The sequence below is a fragment of the Bidens hawaiensis genome, unplaced genomic scaffold (assembly GCF_021521415.1).
Source record: "Bidens hawaiensis isolate Kalapana, Puna unplaced genomic scaffold, B.hawaiensis_p1.1 tig00019313_1, whole genome shotgun sequence".
NCBI classification, from domain to species: Eukaryota; Viridiplantae; Streptophyta; class Magnoliopsida; order Asterales; family Asteraceae; genus Bidens; species Bidens hawaiensis.
Window position 1 is genome coordinate 206168 of NW_027492924.1, and position 22154 is coordinate 228321.

Here is a 22154-nt window from a genome sequence, read left to right on the forward strand (position 1 = left end):
AGAAGCAATTATTCCGTTGTTGTCGTCGTAGGCGTGTGTTGTTGTTTTTCTCTTGGTAGGCCCTCTCACTGTTGAAAAGGTTCTGAAAATAGGTTTTCCATCTTAATCTGATGTCCTGCTCTTTAACTACTTTAACTAGTACCTGCCCATCCTCACTCTTTATAAACTTCACAGCCCCTAGGTCTTTCCTTCTATGCTCCCTTACTTTGGCAATCTTGAACATATCATGTTCCCCCTCTTGTGTTTCTAAATGTTCATACATCCGTTTATAGGCAATGTTTTTTGCCTCCGACACTCGTTTAGTCTTTTTGTATGACTCCTTCAATCAACGGTAATAACATAATGATGAGTAATGAAAGAAAGTAATGATGTAATAATTGTTTGTAATAAGGGCTCATTTATAACATTTACATTAGTTATATATAAAAATAAAAGAGATATATATTTGTTAAAAGAAAAAATAAAATAATGCAGAAACTTAGAAAAAAGACAATGAGTTTGAGGTGTATTTGTATTTAGTTTATGTTGATCCGGAGATAAAATCAGTATAACAGTAATTGCCAATGCTTTATCATTTAAGTTGGAAAAATTGAAATCAATGTAACTTGTAGATGAAGAAAGTATAAATCATATCTTGCTTTGCAGGCTAAGAATTTTAGTATAATGTAAAGGAATTAAAGAGAAAGTATAAATTGAGCATCTACTGAAAAAGAAAAGGCTAAAAGATAAATCAAAATAAAATTTAAAAAAAAAAGTACATAAAAATAAGCTTGAAAGATTCTTCATTGTCTTGTCTCTTCCTAAATCCTCACTTCACTCTTGTTTTCTGATCATTCTTCTCCTAATTCCACAAATCTTTGTCATGGACTCAAATATCATATTTCTAACTTTCATAATATTTACACTTTGCACCCTTGTAATATCCAAATCAAGTCTTTGCAAGTCATCTTGTGGTGACATACAAATTAACTACCCTTTTGGCATTGATGATGGTTGTGGCAGCCCCTACTATAGACACATCCTAGTATGCTCCGAATCCAACAACCTCGAACTGCGCACCCCGTCTGGCAGATACCCCGTTCGACGGATCGACTACTCGGATCCTCACATCCTAGTAACCGACCCGTACATGTGGAGTTGCCAAGACGGGGAGCGCTTTCGACCCACCCGCCCCTTTAGCCTCGACACAAGCATACATTTTTCGTTATCACCACAAAACGACTATCTTTTTTTTAATTGCAGCGAAAAGGACGTGATCGTGGAGCCGAAGCCAGTGTATTGTGAACGATTCCCAGACCGATGTGACTCAACGTGTGATAGTGCTAGCTATTTGTGTAGGCATGTGCCCGAGTGTGCACACGCGTTGGGTGGTGCCACCTCGTGTTGCTCTTATTACCCGAAAGCAACCGAGTCATTGAGGTTAATGTTGAGGTATTGTGAGACATATACTAGTGTTTACTGGAGGAATTTGGGGGTGTCACAAACGTATAACACGGCTCCCGAGTACGGGATCCGGATAGACTTTGATATCCCGGTGACGACACGATGTTTGGAATGTCAGGACGGGAGTAAGGGCGGCGGTACGTGTGGATTCGATGTCGAAACACACGGTTTTTCGTGCTTATGTGATAAAGGAAATGTTACCACTTATTGCAAAGGTATGCTTAAACTTGTTAGTGACGATAAAACTAGAAAAAGAACAAAACAAAACCGCGTAACGTTATTATAACAAGAACATTTAGGGACGAACGACTTCGATTTCCGTCACTAAAAGTTGTTAACTACGAGTTTTCGTCTTGCAGATCATTCTCAACATGGGAGGAGCTCTCAAGTAATTGCGGGTAAGGGAAAAATTCCTAATCTTGGCTACAAATATACAATGTTTTAATTAAGATATATTTCATATAAACGGGACAAGCATGAACTTAACACGAAATATATATGTGTTTAAAAAGTAGGATTTATCAATTGTCATGATCTGAACTTAAAACTGGTTGAATAAATTTTGGCAAACTTTAATAGCTAAAAGAAAATCCGTATCAAATTCTATTGTTTAACCGTAAATGTGTTTATGAATCGTTGTACTTTTTTTTATTGTAAATTTTCTAATTTTAAAGTCTAATATGTAAATAATAAAAAAAGAATTTAGACCCTTCGTGTTTATGTCAACCCATGAGTAAGCATCTACCATTTAAGTTATGTGTATCTTCAGGTTCATGTATAACTTTTAGGTTCGTGTTTACAGGGACAGCAACCGCAGTTTCAGTAGCTGGAGCCATCGGAATAGGGGCCGGTGTATGGTACTTTAGGAAAGTGAGAGCTCAAGTACCAGTCACACATGGGGTTCAAAGCAATGAGAATAGGCTTTTTTGATTATTTTTTATTAAATATATTTAGTTATTATATTACTCCCACAATCTCAATAGTATAGTAATCTTTTCCTTTCTGTTTAAGCTAAATCCGTGTGATATCATATTATATTATATGAAGTTTGTAACATGTTGTCCGAAAATTATTTAATTAATTAGTTTTCTTGGGAGCTAGTTTCCAGTTGAGTATTTTCAATGAAGACATTTTTTCCGGCTATGAGGGACATGAAACCAACTCGAGGTTGATGGGAGGAGAGAGAAAGAAAAAATCCGGAGTTTGTGAGAGAGCGGTGTTGATCAATTCCTCATGGTGATTATAAATGCATGAATTATATGATAAACCTGATAAGATGTGCGTACATGTTACTGTTATAGCAGAGAGAGTAGTCATAACAGATGAGAAACCTCCAGACATGATTGTGAGCTTGATCAAGTTTCCCTTCAGAATGTATTGTTAAGGATGGGGGATTAGGGTTCTTAAGAGAAAACCGAATATGGGAGAGAAAGAGGGTTATGAATTATATGTTGTGTTTTTGTGTCTCGTGTTACATCTTTGATGTTAATTAGTCTCCCTTAAATACACTCACCCAAGGGGAAACATTTTATTAGCTAATGAGGATGATATGGTCCATCAACAATTACCAGACTAATATAATAATAAGGTATAATTGTTATTGTTTTGATCTATTTATTATATAAATGAATATAATGGTCATACGATAAATATATAAATATATTTATCCCTACATTCTCCACTTGGCCGAGTAATCATCTATGATGAGTATTAGATTAGTCTGCTAATTTTAACACTCATTTTAGCTTTAATTTTAAACTAGAGTAGAGAAATACAGTTATTAAATTGAACATCAGCTCAAGATTTCCATTAATCATACTGCAGTTCTTATTTAAAATAAGTAGTTATGGTCAAAATTTCAAAGTAAGCCCTTCAAACTTTTGATTCGTATATTAAATTGTCTGTATGTCATTATGTATATAGAACATATTAATAGGCATATAAAATCAAAATTGAGGAAAATTTTATTAAATAAAACGTAAGCAAGTACAATATGCAATTAAATAAGGTGTTTAGTAAATCCTATATTAGAAACATGTTCTTCAAAACTTTAGGCGGGAGATCTTTAGTCAACGGGTCCGCAAGCATATTTTAATACTAATATACACGATACAAAGTTTATTTTCCTCAACTCGTTTACGCACGAACAAATTCTTTGTATCAAGGTATAAACCAGTAATAATCGAACTGTTACTATTCGAGAAACTAATAGCAGCTGAATTTTTCACAATAAAGCTTCAATACTTTAGAAATGGAATTGACTATTTTGAGTCTAGAGATCAAATTTTTAAGCAACATTCCATAACATGTTGCATTATAAACAACAATATATTCCACCATCATAGTGGAAGTTATAGTTAACTGTTGTTTATGACTCCTCTAAGAAATAGGCCAACCTGCTAACATAAAGATATATACCTCAAAATGGATTTCATGTCATCTTTGCATTTAGCATATTCCACCATCATAGTGGAAGTTGTAGTTAACTGTTGTTTATGACTCCTCTAAGAAATAGGCCAACCTGCTAACATAAATATATATACCTCAAAATGGATTTCATGTCATCTTTGCATTTAGCAAAGTCAGAATCAGAATAACCTACCACTTCTCACTTCTTCTATAAGTCAGTCTATAGTCTTTCGTCCTTTGCATATATCGAAGCACTTTCTTAGCTGCTTTCCAATGTTCTTGGCTAGAATTAGTCTGATAACGACCTTACATTCCAGCAATATAAGCGATATCTAGACGCGTACAAACTTGAGCATACATAAGGTTCCCGACTACTGACGCATAAGGTATCATTCTCATTTGCGCATTTACAACCTTTGTTTCGGACATTGGAATGAACCGAAAATGTCTCTAACTACTGGAGCTGCACATGGGTGGCAATATTGCATGATGTACCGATCAAGAATTTGATCAATGTAGGCCCGCTGAGATAATCCAAAGATCCTTTGGTTCTGTTTCGGTAGATTTTAATGCCAATAACGTAAGAAGCATCTCCGAGATCTTCATGTCGAAGTTATGCGAGAGTAATCGCTACTCATGCAACATGTCTAGACTGTTACTTGCTAATAGAATATCATCTACGTTTACTCCCACTAATCTTCAGGTGGGTGCATTGATCCACTTGATTCTTTCAAATATTCGAATTTTGAAATTCTGAAGCTGGATTCAAATTCAAAACAGCTCTCCGAATTGAATTCGCAAGGACTCAATTCGAATTCAGTCAAAAAAGTAATCTATTTTAATTCAAATTTCAAAACCAATGCAAACTTGAGTTTTTAACAACAAATAATACAAGTTTATAAAAGTTACAACATCCTAGATATTTAAAGTAGTAATGTCCCAGTCACATGAATTAATAAAAAATATGATTGAGTTTTCAATTTTTTGTCTATAAAACTTATGAAATTTATCTCTTTATAAATATGTATATTTATTTATAATAAATATAAATGTATAATTTGAATTCAAATTTCAAATCGAATTTAAAATCATTTTTAGGAAGAGTTTTTTTCTCTTTTTTTCCCTTCTCTATGTTGATTCCAAAAAGTTGTAGGTCATTTAACTCACTATAGTGTAGTTTTCTAGTGACAAAGAAATACTGAAGGTCACAAACTTTGACAACATGGCACCACACTATCGTAAGGACACTTTATGGAACGACTAAGGACTGCTGACTAAATGTGCCACCGTGGAAAGAAGGCGCCTCTCTAGTTATCCAAAAAATTCCATTACTTTTGTTGATGTGGACACCAAATATGTAATTTTTAGGATGATGTGTTATGTTTTCGTTTACAAGTGGATTCAACGATATTCGAAGTTACATATGGCTAATAGTGGGTCGTTCGGCTTGAGTTAAAACGGGGTATGGCCAAAATTTTGCTCTGGTTGAAACGAGCGAGTTTAGAAGAAAATTCTCAAAATGAGTTTATGATGTATTTGTATTAATGGTTGCTCGTGACACAAAAACATAATATAAACAATTAATATAATCACAGTTAATAACTAAATATCAACAATTATCAAGTAAATGATTAAATGAAAAATCATTAATATGAAGCAAAATTATAGATGGGCAAATGAGATGAGCCCAATCTCAACCAAGCTTAAGGTTGGCGAGTTTAACTCTAATTTTAAAGCTTAGCTCATGAATTATTTTCAAGCTTAAGCTTGGCTCGTTTAGAGCTCTATATCTAAGGCTCGGTTCATGAGTAGTTTTCAAGCTCGAGTTTGGCTAGAGCTCTACTTATTTATTATTAGAGTATATTACACTTTTCATCCTTTAGATATATAAGTCGTTCAAATAATCGTATTTAATAAACAAAAACACACATCAACATATTTCTTGGTCAGGTGTACATATTGGGGGGGGGGGGGGGGGAGGGGGAAGATATAAGGGATACTCATGTCGCAACGTATTCAATGTGCTCAAAGCAAAAACATGATCAAACCGTGCTGCATACACTAACCAACAAAATGGATCTTACATGTATACGCGTAGCAAAGTTGAATATTATCGTGAAGCGACTTTAGTGCTTTCACGCTCCAAAATGACGTTCAAGATCTTCCCAGGAACATAAACTCTTTTCTTGATGGTTTTACCCTCAAGATATTTAGATAGCTTTTGATCAAGTGAAGCCAGTTTGAATGCATCATCTTCTGTGCATGACACTTCAACTTGTACAGTGCCTCGTGTTTTACCATTAATTTGAACCGGTAGTGTTATGGTTGTGTCTTGTAAATAAGCAGGATTAGCCTGCACAGGATAATATACTTCTTTCATATATATTTTTTTTAAATTAATTTTTTTTTCACAAAATGTACCTTCGGGAAAGGCTCGTATGCCAATGAAGTCGAGTGTCCTAGTCTATACCAGAGCTCCTCGGCCATGTGTGGTGCGTATGGAGAGAGTAATAATACGAACGGTTCGATAATTGATTTTGGTAATTTATCCCACTAAAATATTAAAACATTAAGTAAACATTTTTGAAGAGCAAACTATTAATTTTTATGCAAAGTGGAATGAAGATACCTTATATGCAGCATTCACAAACTCCATCATTGCAGATATCCCGGTATTGAACCGTGTTGCTTCAATTTCATCAGTCACCTATGCCATCACAAACACCATGTTAATAATTCTGGCCCATTTATTTATATATCGATCGGTTTGAGTTGTTTTTTTCATTCGCCAGCTTAAGGTACAACCTGTTTTTGTACATTTAAGGATATCTTTAATGGGATGGCAGTTTCCAACAATACACGAAAATGATCATGTTTTGGGTTGGCATATCTAAACCGTTTAAAAATCAGGTCCTGTTCAGGTTGACCTGTTTAATTACACAGGTAGTGTTCGGGTTGAACTGTTTAGCCCGTTAGTTAAGCAGGCCATGTTTGGGTTGGCCTGTTTAACCCGTTGAGTGTGTAAGTCGACCCTCAAACCTTTTAGTTAAACAAGTTGACTTTCAAACCCGTCTATAACCCGTATAACCATTTTTAGACCACCAACCCGATTAACACGCTTACAGCTTGATTATTACCCGCCAACCAGTTTGACACGCTTAGATAAACGGTTGAATGGGTCGTATTCAGGTTACACGATTTTAAATGTGTGTATGTTAGGATTGATGTTTTTGACACAAATAAAGGATACAGATCGTGCTTGGGTTGAACATTTCAGCCTACAACCTGTCAACCGGGCACGATTGACACTCCTAATCTCTTTGCCAGTATTTATATAAATATCTCATTTTTGGTAAACTTTTTTTAAAAAAGCCACAAATGAACAAAAATATAAGAATTTGTTACCTTATCTATACATCTATGTAAAGCTTTAAGTTGTTCTAGAGACGGGTTTTCATCAACTGTCACCGTTTGATTTTCATACGTTCCATCAGGTAACGGTGAACCGACAATCAACCTCCAAGATCGCCCTAAAAACCGATGCACGCCTTCAATGCCACTGGTATTCCATGTTTTTGAGTCCCTAAAATTGCAATTTGTTAAAGGTCAATATAGTCAACACAAACACATGTTTTGAAAACCAAAACTTCAAGACTCAATGACTACCTTAACGGGCCCATGAACATTTCATATAGTCTAAGAGAATCTGCACCGTATTCTGCTACAACATCATCGGGATTAACAACGTTTCCCCTGCTTTTACTCATTTTGTAGGCAAGAGTGATTAATCGGATACTAGGATCGTCTTTCAACACGAACGATTTACCAGATTTAGTAACCTACATAGAAAAGGTTTAAGAAAAAGGTTAAATAACCTGTAAAAGACTAAAAGTACCCTTTGATTTAGCAACCTGACCCGTGTTTATTTAACTTTAATCGAACACGAACAGTTAAACGAATGAGGTGTCCTTGGTCATATTCGTTCATTAAGAAAATTAGCATGCTCATGTTCGTTTTTTAACAGTTTAAACGAAAGGTTGATGAATGTAAACAAACATAAATGAGCAAATATAAATGAATATCAATTTGTTTGGACTAAAAATTAATAAAACTAGATTAAATTGTGATGGGTGATATTTTATTTTAATAAAGCTATACTAAACTGTAATGAACCTAGCAGTTTAAATGAATGCATAAACGAACAAATATAAATGAATGAAGGAGAGGGGCTGATGCTCATTCGTTTTAACTAGATGAATAAAAAAAGCCCTTGTTCGTTTGTTTATTAAATAAAAGAACTTCCAACCAAATGGTTCACTGAACGTTTAGTTTGTTTATAGTTCAGAAACTAAATAATCAATCCCACAATGGGATATATTGCAATTTTCAAAGGGTGGATAGAAAGATCATACTTTTTCCTCTGGTATTCTTTCTTGTGTATGCTCTCCCAATGAATCAACAAACTCTGCGGACTCAAAATTCCCTTCTTGATCTTTGCAAGCCATGTATTGTACCTACAAATCATCTAATTTTAAAAAAGTTGGCCATCATGAGTCAACATTTTGACCAAGTATGCTTTACTTACTTCTCCAAGAATGATCCCTTGGTTTATAACGCATTTAAACGGTTCTTTAGTTGATACAACACCAATATCATAAAGAACCTGAATCATGAATTCAATAAGTAAACAAAAAAGGGTAATTAAATCTATTTTGTGGACACTGAAAACCACAAGGGTAAATAAGGAAATTTAACTTCAAACCTTGTGCCAAAATCTTGAGTAGAGCAAATGAAGAACTGCATGTTCAGCACCACCAACGTAAACATCGACCGGCCCCCAATACCTGCAGGTTTCCAACAATAAAAATAAGGTTTTTTCTTTATGTAAAGAATACATCTTTTCTGACTTGATCTTACATTTCTTTCTTCTTGTCAACCAAGTCAGTTGAGTTTTTAGGATCCATAAATCTTAAATAGTACCTGCACATTCACACACAATATTTAAAGGTTAATAATGTAACTTGAATTTTTTTTTTATTTTTTTTAGTATTGATTCTCAATAGATATACCAATTAACAAACAAATGTATTTACCAACAAGAACCAGCCCACTGTGGCATGGTGTTTGTTTCACGCCTAGCTGGCTTTCCAGAAGAAGGATCTACAGTTTTAACCTGAAAAAAAGACAGTCAAATAATCAATCTCATAAACAGGCTTGTAAACGAATCAAACAAACACGAACAAGGCATGCTCATGTTCGTTCATGTAACTTTAGCCGAACAATCAAACACAGATAATTAAATGAACACAGTTTTCTTGTCCGTATTTGTTCGTTAACAGTATAAACGAACGGTTCACGAACACACACAACTGGACATATATGAACTAATATACTTGAGCGACCACCAACTAGATGTAAACATGAACATCAATCTATTGTGTCTAAAAATAAATAAAACTAGACTAAATTGCAATGGATGATATTTTAATTTCAAAAGACAACACAAAATCGTAATGAACTAAAAATATTAAGGTGGTGTTTGTTTTTGCTTAAAACATCTGCAGGAGGCTTATGTCTGCGGGCGCGCAGACATAAGCTTCTGAAGAGTGTTTGTTTTTTTTTTTAAATAAGATCTGCAAACTGCTTTTATGGTCTTAAAAAAGAAGCTATTGTTTAACTTCTTCACACATCTTCACACTTCTTAACATCCTACCAACACCCAATGTCCAACACCACCACCACCCATCATTCGCCGCCGCCGCCACCACCGTCCATCACCGCCACCACCCACCCGTCGGCCACAACTATCGTCAACTACCACCACCCACCGTCCGCCACCACCACCGTCCATCACCACCACCCACCCGTCGGCCACAACTATCGTCAACTACCACCACCCACCGTCCGCCACCACCACCCACCACCACCACCTACCATCCGCCACCAACACCATCCACCATCCATCACCACCGCCACCCACCCATTGGCCACAACCATCGTCCACTACCACCACCCACCGTCCGTCACCACCACCCACCACCACCACTTACCATCCGCCACCAACACCGTCGACAACCCACCTACCATCCGCCGCCAACACCGTCCACCACCACCACCAACTATTTTACTAGTCTACATACGTTAAATGACTTCTATCTGCTGTGATATGTATGATAGGTAACTAATTTTAAGCTTATGCAGACGATACCCAGTTTATAAAACAAACAGTATTATATTTTCAGATTGCAGACCTTCAGACCACATTTTCAGTTGCATACATGAAATCAGATGAAATCAGATTGCAGACAGTTTTGTCTTCAAAAACAAACAGCACCTAAATGAATACTCAAACTAACGAACGTTCATGAACATTAATGAGCGAACGAGACGTGTTCATGTTCATTCGTTTAACTAAATGAACAAAATGATGTCCGTGTTCGTTCGTTAGATAAACAAACTTCCCAGCAAAAGGTTCACTGAACGTTTGGTTTGCTCACAGGCATACTCACAAAATACCAATAGAAAACAAGTTTATTATTACCCAAGACACTGCTTTTGAAAGTGGTGGGTCCCCCGTGCCAGTTGGCGTGAAATCATCAAGCTCAGGAAGTGTAAGTGGAAGTTCTGTTTCAGGAATTGGAATTGTTTCACCATTTTCATCCAAAAACACAACAGGAATCGGTTCTCCCCAATACCGCTGTCTAGCAAAAAGCCAGTCTCTCAATTTAAAATTCACCTAAAAAATAAAGATTTCACACAAAACAATAAACAACAAAAGATTAAAACATAAAACTAAAAAACAAACAAAAACAGAAAATAAAAACCTTTCTGTTCCCATTTCCCGTCTTCTCGACCCATTCAGTGACTTTCTTTGCAGCTTCTTTACTATGTAGCCAGTTAATATCAAGACCTGTTTTTTCACTTGATGAGTTTATGACATCACCTTCTCCAGAAAATGGTTTTTCAAAATCATCACAACATTCATCTGAGGTTACCACCCAATGTATTGGAATGTCGTATTTTTTCGCGAACTCGTGATCACGTGAATCATGAGCAGGGACAGCCATTATGGCTCCAGTGCCATAGCTACAATAAACATCAATTAGTAATAAAAAAAGTATTAAAAGATGATAAAATATAAATATAAAGAAAAACCCACCTCCCTAAAACATAATCAGCAACCCATATCGGGATAGCATCCCCGTTAACTGGATTTCTAGCATAACAACCGCTAAAAACTCCAGATTTTTCCTTTTGAAGCTCTGTTCGTTCAAGATCACTCTTTCTAGAAGCAACTTCTTTGTATTCTTCCACCTATTAAAAAGATAAGTTGATCCACTAAATATTTATAGTTTGGTATAGGTTTGTACACGAGCAGCGCATTTCCGTTTTCATTTGCTTTAACAGCATAAACGATCGAACACGAACAGTTAAACGAACGGGGTTTATTGTTCGTGTTCGTTCGTTAAGAAAATGAACTTTCGTTTATGTTCGTTTGTTAACGGTATAAACAAACGGTACAAGAACATACACGAACGAACATAACTGAACATAGATGAAAACATAACTGAGTTAAAATTAGCTAAAAGTAAAATGAAGAACAATGTGTTGGTCCTAAAAAGTTATTAAAACCATACTAAGTTGTAATAGGCCGAAAAACTTAAATAAATATATTCACGAAGGCAAACGAACGAACTTACAATATCTTTTTGGGCTTCAGAAACCACAGATGAAAGCAAGGGATGTTCTGGTGCTAGCACTAGATAACTACATGATAAAACAAGAAGAATATTTTCATTAATCATTTATATTACCTGTTAAGTAAAGTGAAGAAATATAATGAGAACAGAGAGAATAAAGATAATACGTTACTCCAAATATGGTATCTGGCCTCGTTGTATAAACAGTAATTTTTTCACCCGTCTCTTGATTATCTCTACTCAAAACACGAAAATCAACTTCCGCCCCTTGCGATTTTCCTATCCAATTTCTTTGCATTTCTTTAATACTCTCGGGCCAATCAAGATCTTCCAAATCCTCTAGAAGACGGTCTGCATATGCAGTTATCTTGAGCATCCATTGCTTCATCGGCTGCTTGGTCAGAAACAATCAACTGTAAAATTATAGAAGATCCAATAAAATGACTAAGAAAAAAAATTTAAAAAGCCAACAATGAGAGAATACCACAAAATAAAAGCACAAGCATACCTTTCTTATAACTGGATGACTGCCACGCTCACTCACACCATCCACCACTTCTTCGTTTGCCAGCACGGTCCCAAGAGCAGGGCACCAGTTGACCGGTACCTCAGCCTAAATATTATACAAAATGCAAAGACATGATAATTATACTTCAACTTATTTTGTGACATAGTGGATAATGATCTTTGAATAATATTATTCCTGACCTGATATGCAAGTCCTCTCTTTAAAAGCTGCAGAAAGATCCATTGAGTCCATTTGTAATAATCCGGTTCTGTTGTAGAAATTTCACGATCCCAGTCAAATGAAAAGCCTAAAGATTTAAGCTGAAAATTAACATAATTAATAGCATGTTGAGAAAAAAACTTTATAGCCAAAGAAAGTTAAGTGAATTACCTGCGTGCGGAAGCGGTCAATATTCTTTAGGGTTGTGATCTTCGGGTGAGTACCTGTCTGGACAACATCAAGCAACAAACTTTAAGAAACTTTTTGAATATAACAATAAGAAGATGAAAAACACACTCGCTAAAAATTATATCACACCTCAATGGCGTATTGTTCCGCAGGCAACCCGAATGCGTCCCATCCCATTGGATGCAGAACATTAAACCCTTGCATCCGTTTAAATCTAGCAAGAATGTCAGTGGCTGTGTATCCAAGAGGATGGCCCACATGTAAACCAGCTCCACTGCAACATGAAATGTTTGCAAATCGAATTGAATCGTTTAATTTCCTTAGGAAGTATCAAAATTGGCTCCGTTGTATAAACTTTGTATAAACAAGTATCTGTAATATAATCTAAGAACATAAAGAGAATATGAATGTGTGAAAACTGTAATTATAATTACAAGTTTCTACATTGAACCTGACTAAGGGTATTCTTGAAACCGAAAAAATCGATCTGAAACCAAAACCGACAGTTTGGTTTTATGTTTTTGTAAAAACCGAACTTCTGTTCGGTTTTGGTTTTTTAAGTAATAAAAACCAAAAAGAAACTAACCGAATTTATGGATTTTTTATTTTTTATTTTATGTAATTTATAAAAATGTAATAAATATGTAATTCAAATATTTTAACCCAAATGTATAATAATCAATTAGTTATTAATTAACAAAATAATTTAGGCCCAAATTCATTTTGACCCAAATATATTTCAACCTCAAATGGCAAAACCAAAACCGAACAGTTTTCAAAAACTAAAGTTTCGATTTTTGGCTTATCTAAAACAAACTCTCTCTCTCTCTCTCTAATCAAACATCTGAGCATTAATTTACAACTATCATTTCTTTCTTTCAGTGTAATAACATACAAACAATGAAACTCGATTAACATAACATAATACAATACCTGGGATATGGAAACATATCAAGAACATAATATTTAGGTTTCGATGTATCTAGTTCATCATCATCAGGTGTACGGAAGGTTCGATTGTCATCCCAATATCTCTGCCAGCGGTTTTCAATTTGGTGAAATGGGTATGCTTTAATAGTAATTTTAACAGGTTCCTTCGACTCCTCTTCACTAATAATATTATTAGTAGTAGTAGTACAATTACACGGTCGAAATGGAAACGTGGAGGGGTGTTTGGGGTGGGAAAATTGGAGACTCCGGCGGTGGTGCAACGGCGGAGAAGCGAGTGGTTGAGAAGGAAGAAGAAGCAGCCATTGAAGTTGAAGCATGCTGTGTGTGTGTGTTTGGGATTGAGTAGATGTGGATAATAATAATAATAATAATAATAATATTGGCGCTAAAAGAATTCGGGCTTGGGCCCAAATTTTCAAACCCGACCTGGTTATTGGTTTGGCTCAAACCGTGTCTGTTCATGACCAGTTCATAACCCGATTCCCTTAAACCGGTCTGGACCCGACGCAATTTGAAAAAATGCCAAAAGAAAACCCGGTTTCTTCAAACAGGTTGTGTCCTTGCATTGACCAACCCAGACCGGTTTTTAACGCGAACTGGTTTGAGATATAACTTGTTTTGTATATGTCTAGTTGAAATCCCATGCCCGGCTGATTCGCAGTGTACAAAACTGGTTTTTTATTCAGGTTATAAGCGGAACCGGTAGGTCAACAGAAAATAAGAATTGGCTTGTAAAAAACTGGTTTAGAAGGAAAAATATTCAAGCCTGTCAAATTGATTAGGGTCGGGTTCAAACCAGTTTGAAGCAAAAAAAAGGTATTTTTGACATGATTTTCAAATCGGGTGGAGTCCAAAAGCGGTTCCAGGGAATGCGACTACAAATTGGGGTCCAAAAGCGGTTCCAGAAAATAAGAATTGGCTTGTAACAAAAGGTTTTTTTTTTGGTGAAGTGGGTTCGTTTATACACCGGGTTAGCGGGCAGTTTTTTGTGTAACTAGATGTTAAAACTAGAGCGATAATGTTTTAACATTTAGGTTAATGATAACGTTTGCTTGCCTCAAGTTAAGCCTTCCTTTTATTGAGATCTCGCTAGCCACTATAAAAATAATTGTATCATGTATTACGGTACTAAAGTTATCTAATATTTGAGCATCAATGCATCGTTATTCATTCTGTTATCTTATGTTGATGCTAGCATGGATAACCAAAGCATTGCTCATAGTTGCGGTCATCTTTGCTTAATGGAAATGGTTGAATAGTTAATTCGTCTCAACATGCTTATTATTATATCTTTTAGTTTCTTAACAGATGGGTTCTATGCATGCCTCTTTATCACAATGTAATGAGGGTTTGGAAGGAACGAGCACCCCTCCTGCTTAAGGCGGGTGGGACTAAACCTTCCTACAAGCAGGTCAATGTTGGATTTATAGACTGGTTCAGTTAAGTCAACGCGACCGACCAAGTTTTGAGCCGTTAGAGTTACACCTTGGGTAACGAGCGTGAAACCCGTTTAAGTTAGTTAACCGGGTATGGCATATATAAACGAAATTTTATGGACCGGGCTTTTGGAAACGACAGATAGGCTTGGTGGCCCGTATTAGCTTAACTAGTTTATTAACCTATTATTATAATTAACCCTAGCCAGCAAATAATAATCCATCTCTTCCATTACTTACACTACCGTCGCCGGCCTCCCTTGCCGCCACCGCCGTTGCGGTTCCGTGAAGCCCACACCACCGTCGACCCCCCCGGTTGCTGCCGCTGTTGTCCCTTGACCCCACACCACCGCAGCTGCTGCTTCGTTGTTGTTGCTGTCGCAGCTATTGTTCACCAGCCACCGCCGCCGCCGTGTGCTGTAGCCGCTGCTACAGTCCGCCGCTACCGTGGGGTCTCGGTTGTCACCTAGCGCTGCTCGTTAACTCTCGGTATCTCGACCGGTTATTTATTAACCGAGGTAAAATTTTATATATGTGTGTGTGTGTGTATATATATATATTGTCGGTTTATATTTATATTTATTGAATTGGTTATTGTTATAAGTTATAACTGTCTCGTATGTTTTGTAACCAGATTCTGTCGAGTTTTATTTTGGTGCTGATTACTTGTTAATATTCCGTTGCGCATTTATTAATTAATTGGATTGATTATTATTTATCATATTTATTAAACCGGTTTTAATAAATAAAATTTTAACTGATCACCACTGAAACACAATAGTGGTATCAGAGCATTGGTTATAACGTACGAGTTGGTACCGGTCTTTTAAACGGAATTAGAATACAAACTTTAACTAGTTTTAGAGCTTGTTTGGGATTGAGTTTGAAAAATGCATATTGCCTTATTGGTGTTTTCAAAAAGCCAATAAATTAAACTGTGTTTGGCAATCACAAAAATCTTTCTTATTTTAGCTTTTTGAAAGGGTTAAAAAAGCATTTTTCCTAAAAGCCCCAAATCCTAACTTTTCAAAATGACTTTTTGAAAAAGCTTATATGCCAATAAATATTCTTTAAACTCAATCCCAAGCATGCTGTTACAGTTTCTTGTCTAATTAATTTTTAGTAATTAATTTTTAGGACGACTTTATATTGTGGTCAAATTATTTATTTGTTTTATTTGACCAAAGATTGCCCGAATTTTGTGTGATTGTTATAAAATATGTAAATTTGGTCCTACTGTGTTTGTGGTTATTTGTAATGATTTGGTTTTAGTTTTTTGGTTTTGGCCATATGGATGGTTCAAAGTTGTAATTGTTATAAAATATGTAAATTTGGTCCTACTGTGTTTAGGGTTTTTCTTTTATTGTATTTATTTTTTAAATATTGTAATAAACGAAGACCCAAAGACAAAGACCATGGAAACTAAACGGGAATCACGAAGTCAGTGGGAGTTGCTCGAGACAACGATTGGATGCACTCAAGTCCATCCTTATGGTTGCTTGTGTGTTGTGACCCCCGTGATCTGTTCAGTCTTGCTAATAGGCTCTAGCAAGATCGAACAAATTATGGTCATATAGATTTACATATTTTTAATGTTTTTGTGGTTGCTTATTTTTATAAATGTTAGATGATAACCGACCTCAAACCAATATATATATATATATATATATATATATATATATATATATATATATATATATATATATATATAAAAAAGGAGTTTTAAATTATTAAAAACAATCATATTAAAACAACTTCTAAAAGGGGTGTTTCAACTTGTCAATTTTGTCTTTAAAACAAAGTTTGATTTAAAACAAATTATAGCCAATCATGTTTTGCAAAATTAAACTAAATTTGATTTTCCAAAACTAATAACTTAATAGATAACTATTAACTTATAATTGGTTATTCATATCGCGATAAACTTAGTTTAATATGTTATATAAAACTAAGTGTCTTGAGAGATGAAAGGGTTCATCAAGTTGTCCCAATTAATACAGTAAAACTGGACTTTTACTCTATTCAGTAATATTTAAAATTAATTCCAATTTTAAAATCAATAGTTTATGTCATCCTATTATAAGCCACACTTGAGGCATACTGCGAAACTTGAAGTGTTTAGAGCTACAGCACCGCACTTGATTTCTAGTCTATCCCTTCACGGTGAAAGGGTTTCGTTGACACATCCGGCCCTTACACAGGTGACTATACTAGGGTGACTATTACTTTACTCTCTTGTTACGTGCTATAACTGTCTGGAGACTAATGCGGGCATAGGTGAGGCTAAACGTATCTACTTAGGCAAGTGTTGTCTTAATAGGCCTCGTAATCGAGATCTGTGCTTTATTCACAATTGGTAATTGTTGTCTGTCTGCCTAACCACTTACTAATGTTGTGTGCTACAGCTGCCATTAGTAATTAGAAGCCAGATTCTCAAGTTCCTATTTTATTAAAGTTATTGGGTCATTGATAATATGATTAAAACATCGAAAATACTAATTAAATTACTTTTGCTTATTTTACAGATGTCAACTGATAATAACTCCTCATTTACTCTCAAACTATTCTTAAGAAAGAAAAGTTGAATGGCACCAACTTTCTTGAATGGCACCACAATTTGACACTTATTCTCAAGATGGCAAAGAAGCACTATGTTCTTGACGGACCTGTTCCAACCGAGCCTAAAAACAATACTGTTGTTGCCAGAAAGGTTCTTGACAAGCATAGAGACGACTTTGTTGAAGTCGCCTGCATTATGCTAGCCACCATGTCTTACGAGATTGCTAAAGCTAGGCTTGGAATATTTTGGTGCCTATGAGATGCTTGAGCAACTCAAGGGCATGTTCCAGATTCAAACCCGTCAAGAACGCTATGACACCATGAAGTGGCTTATAGGTTGCAGAATTGAACAGGGATCTTCTATTAGCGCGCATGTCGTCAAGATGAAAAGGTACATCGAACAGTTGAAGAAATTTGATTATCCCTATCGGATGAAATGGCAGCAGATTTCATCTTGAACTCTCTTCACGGCTCTTACAACCAGTTCGTAATGAATTTCAGCATGAATGCATGGGTGAAGACAATGCCGGAAATTCATGGTACACTCAAAATGGCTGAGATGAATATTCCAACTAAAACTAATCAAGTTAAAATGGTTCGATCTGCTGGTGTCAAGAAGCCTAAACCCAAGAACTGGGGTAATAACAGTAAAGGCAAGAAAAAGGTTACTATTGCTGCCAAGTCTGCCACCAACACTAACAAGGGTGTTGCAAAGGTACCGCCGCTGCCTCCCGAGGAGTGCCAGTGCTACAAGTGCAATAAAATGGGACGCTGGAAGCGTAACTATCCGGATTATCTTTCTGAGCTGAAGAAGCAGAGGACCAATGGTGAAAGCTCCTCTAAAGGTATTTCCATTTATGTTATTGAACTTTTCACTATTTTCAGCAACACATTGGTATTTGATATCAGATATGGTTACCACATCGTTAATGTCTTGCAGAAGCCTGAAAACTAGAAGAAGCTGAAACAAGGTAACATGGAACTTATCGTTGGCGATGGGAAGAGAGTCCCAGTTCTTGCAACTAGCACATATCGTTTTGCTTGTCCGTCTGGCCTTGTAGTTACTTTGAATAACTGTTTGTTTGCATCTAGTTTGACCAGAAACATTATTTCAGTTTCTTTACTTTTTTAACATGGATTTAAGTATGCTTTTAATGGTATTGCTATTTCCGCTAACTTGAATGATGCCTTTTATTTTGAGGTTAAACCTTGAAATGGAATTTATGAGATTGATGTTTAAATAAACAATAGTGTATTTAATCTTTCTAAACGTATTAGATCTGGCAACAATGGCCGATTTGGCCACATAAGTAGGTCACGAGTTAAGAGACTCCAATCTGAAGGGATTCTTGAATCCACAGGACCGGACTCTTTTGATGACTGCGAATCTTGCTTAACTGGCAAACTCGCCAAAGACTCCTTCACTCATAAGAATGAACGAGCAAGGGATCTACTAGGACTCATACATATACATACTGATGTCTGCGGCCCTTTCAGAACCATGTCTAGAAATGATGAAAGATACTTCATTTCTTTTATTGACGATTACAATCGATATTCTTATGTGTATCTTATGAAACACAAGTATGAAACTTTTGAAAAGTTCAAAAGTTTCAAAACGAAGTGGAAACCAACTTGGGAAAACAATTAATGCTTCGATCAGATCAAAGTGGAAAGTATCTCAGCTTAGAATTCATCAATCATCTAAAAGAGCGTAGAATTTCTTCACAGCTTACTCCACCCGACACACCCCCAACATAATGGCGTGAGCGAGAGGAGAAATCGAACCTTGCTAAACATGGTCCGATCGATGATGTGTAGAACTAATTTGCCTCACTACTTTTGGAGCTTTGCCCTTATGACTGCCGCCAGCATTGTTAATCTGGCTCCAACTAAAAAGGTAAGCAAAACCCTATATGAGATATGGTAGGGGCGTAAACCCAATTTGTCTTTCCTTAGAGTATGGGGATGTGATGCATATGTCACCAGTGATTCTGATGAAAAGCTCGATCCTCACGGTGTAAAAATTGTTTTCGTCGGATACTATAACCAAAGCGGATATTATTTCTTCCATCCTTATACAAATATGATTTCTATCAAAAGGAAGGGCCACTTCCTCGAGAAGGAAACTCTCGGTCGAGGAATTGGAAATAATATTGTCGATCTTGAAGAAATTCAAGAACCACAAACAATCACGGAGGAAGTTGGAACGTGACGTCTAATCAACAAGTTGTTGTTGCCGATACATCAGACATAAATACAAGCTTTCGTAGAAGTAATAGGACTAACGTACCAAATTCTAAATACCTATGGCATCTAGATGGTCCCGAAGTCCTCTTAGTAGCCGAGTCAAGTGACAAACATGCTAATTACAAATCTGTTACCTTAGATTCGGAATCTGAGAAATGGCAAGATGCCATGAACGCCGAGATGCAATCTGTTCATGACAATCAAGTCTGGAACTTGGTTGAGCCACCCCCCAAAAGTCAGGCAGTATGAAGCAAGTGGATTTTCAAAAGAAAAACCAACACGCATGGAAATGTACAGACTTATAAAGCACAACTAGTCACGAAAGGTTTTACTCAAACTCGGGGTATTGACTTTGATCAAACCTTCTCACCCGTTGCTATGACTAAGTTGATAAGGATATTACTTGCAGTAGCCGCGTATTATCACTACGAGATATGGCAAATGGATGTCAAAACTTCTTTTCTTAATGGACACCTTTTTGAAGATGTCTATATGGTTTAGCCTGAAGGTTTTGTCGATCCCAAATATCCTAACAGGGTGTGCAAACTGAATAAGTCCATTTTTGGACTTGAGCAGGCATCTCGCATCTAGAATCTTCATTTTGATGAGAAAATCAAAGAGTTTGGTTTTATCAAAAATGAAGATGAACCTTATGTTAACAGAAAGGCTAGTGGGAGTACTATATCATTTCTCATCATGTATGTGGATGATATACTGATCATTGGAAACAACATTTCTAGGCTTACGGAAGTTAAGCACTAGTTGGGATCTTGTTTGGAAATGAAAGATCTTGGTGAAGCTGCTTATATTCTTGGAATCAAGATCTACTGAGATAGGTTTAAGCGGCTTCTAGGGCTAAGTTAAAGCACATACATAGACAAGGTCATGGCACGCTTCTCAATGGACAACTCCAAGAAAGTAGCTGTTCCCATTGCTAAAGGAACCGTGTTGAACAAATCGCAATCTCTGGCAACGGACATTGAAACTAAGCATATGCAAGCAATTCCATATGCTTCAGCGATTGGTTCTATCATGTACGCTATGACTTGACGTCTCGTATGCTTTAAGTATGACTAGTCGTTTTCAGCGAAGTCCTGGTGTTGCCTAGTGGACTACAATAAAGAACAAAGAACATTCTAAGGTACCTAAATAGGGCCAAGGATATGTTCTTAGTATTTTAAGGAGTGGAAGAAGAGCTCACTATAAGGTGTTACACTTATGCTAGCTTCCAGAATGACCGAGATGTTTCTCGACTTCTCGTTCACAATCTGCTTGGATGAAGAAATTCATAGCCCACCTCGATCTGGTTCCAAGTTTTCAGAAACCAATCGATGTAATCTGTGATAACACAGGAGCCATTGCTTAAACCAAAGAGCTCAGACCTCATCACAGGGCCAAGCACATTCTAAGTAAGTTCCACTATATACGGGATATACTAGAACGAGGAGACATCATAATAAGCAAAGTAGACACATATCAAAACTTAGCAGACCCGTTCACTAAGCTGATGACTCAGGAAAAGCATAACCAATACAAGGATGGTATCGGTCTTAAATTAGCTAGTCATTTGTTTTGATTTAGTACTTGAATATATGAACATTTAAACAGTTATACTTTTGAGTTCTTTTTTGATTTAATGGTTAAATGCAAGGGTTGAATATTATAACTGTGTTCATTTTTAATACATTTAAATCATTGAATATTGTATTATAAATTATCCGTAGTCGGTCAGACTCGTGGGAACGACACTTAATTAAGACTATTTTGACTTTGGACTTAAGGAGTTGACTTCCAAACTCACAGACCTCATTATGAATGATGTTGGATGTAACTCGCATCAAATATCTTCATGGATCTCAGTCATAAGATGTTTTGATATTGGTATACTCATTTAGTATCCTTAGACCTGAGATACATATTAGAACTTTCGTTTACTAAAGGATATTCTTTGATCAGTGTCAACCGTTGTCGCGTAACTGCCAGCTATAAAGGCATTGGTTGGGAATAATATGAAGTTCAGTGGGAGTTGTATGTAATCAAGATGGGATTCTGTACTCTTACATGATATGTAACAGTTAGATATCTTGGCGCCCTCGTTGACTCAAACTGGTGAAGTGTGAGGCCTCACCCAAACTTACTGTGCGTTTGATTGTACCACTATAATTCTAGATCGAGAACAATAATGATTGAACGCCATATGAGATTGAATATGATCCATGTCTCATTGTTCGATTGATGTCTTATACGGAAAGGATAGATGACAATGATTACCATAAGCTCATTATCTTGCAATAGTGTATTGCAAGATGTTTTGGTTAATGGTTTTAAAATGTCATAACTTGTTGGGGGCAGCCATGTGTAGCTAGAGCACCGCTGGCTATCAGTGTTGAGGAACTCAACCAGAAGCCATCCAAGAGGGAGACTGTGGATTTATGGACCAGTTCGGTTAAGTCAACGCGGCTGACCGAGTTTTGAGCTGTTAGAGTTACA

The 22154-nt window shown here is 36.3% G+C and overlaps 2 protein-coding genes across 2 annotated transcripts; one reads left to right on the forward strand and one right to left on the reverse strand.

Annotated features, from left to right (window-relative positions):
• Window positions 1-812: 812 nt before the first annotated feature.
• Window positions 813-2373, forward strand: LOC143557994 (uncharacterized). Its single transcript, XM_077046928.1, has 3 exons — window positions 813-1658; window positions 1803-1841; window positions 2246-2373. Exons 1-3 carry the CDS (start codon window positions 863-865, stop codon window positions 2371-2373), a joined length of 963 nt encoding a protein of 320 aa, XP_076903043.1. The 5' UTR covers window positions 813-862.
• A 3570-nt stretch (window positions 2374-5943) lies between these two features.
• On the reverse strand, window positions 5944-13736 carry LOC143557998 (leucine--tRNA ligase, chloroplastic/mitochondrial-like). Its single transcript, XM_077046931.1, has 20 exons — window positions 13402-13736; window positions 12598-12742; window positions 12451-12507; window positions 12261-12380; window positions 12061-12165; window positions 11720-11943; window positions 11553-11619; window positions 11012-11166; window positions 10677-10938; window positions 10394-10588; window positions 8946-9025; window positions 8770-8832; window positions 8615-8696; window positions 8438-8515; window positions 8265-8366; window positions 7519-7691; window positions 7258-7435; window positions 6482-6559; window positions 6274-6405; window positions 5944-6205 (listed from the first exon to the last, which is right to left on the reverse strand). Exons 1-20 carry the CDS (start codon window positions 13734-13736, stop codon window positions 5963-5965), a joined length of 2874 nt encoding a protein of 957 aa, XP_076903046.1. The 3' UTR covers window positions 5944-5962.
• Between the last annotated feature and the right edge of the window lie 8418 nt (window positions 13737-22154).

Coding starts and splice junctions, on each gene's coding strand:
- LOC143557994 (XM_077046928.1), top strand. CDS start 863: ATGGACTCAAATATCATATTTCTAACTTTCATAATATTTACACTTTGC. Junction 1,659..1,802: donor TGTTACCACTTATTGCAAAG/GTATGCTTAAAC, acceptor TTCGTCTTGCAG/ATCATTCTCAACATGGGAGG. Junction 1,842..2,245: donor GAGCTCTCAAGTAATTGCGG/GTAAGGGAAAAA, acceptor TCGTGTTTACAG/GGACAGCAACCGCAGTTTCA.
- LOC143557998 (XM_077046931.1), bottom strand. CDS start 13,736: ATGCTTCAACTTCAATGGCTGCTTCTTCTTCCTTCTCAACCACTCGCT. Junction 12,508..12,597: donor CGGAACAATACGCCATTGAG/GTGTGATATAAT, acceptor GATGTTGTCCAG/ACAGGTACTCACCCGAAGAT. Junction 12,166..12,260: donor AGAGAGGACTTGCATATCAG/GTCAGGAATAAT, acceptor TATAATATTTAG/GCTGAGGTACCGGTCAACTG.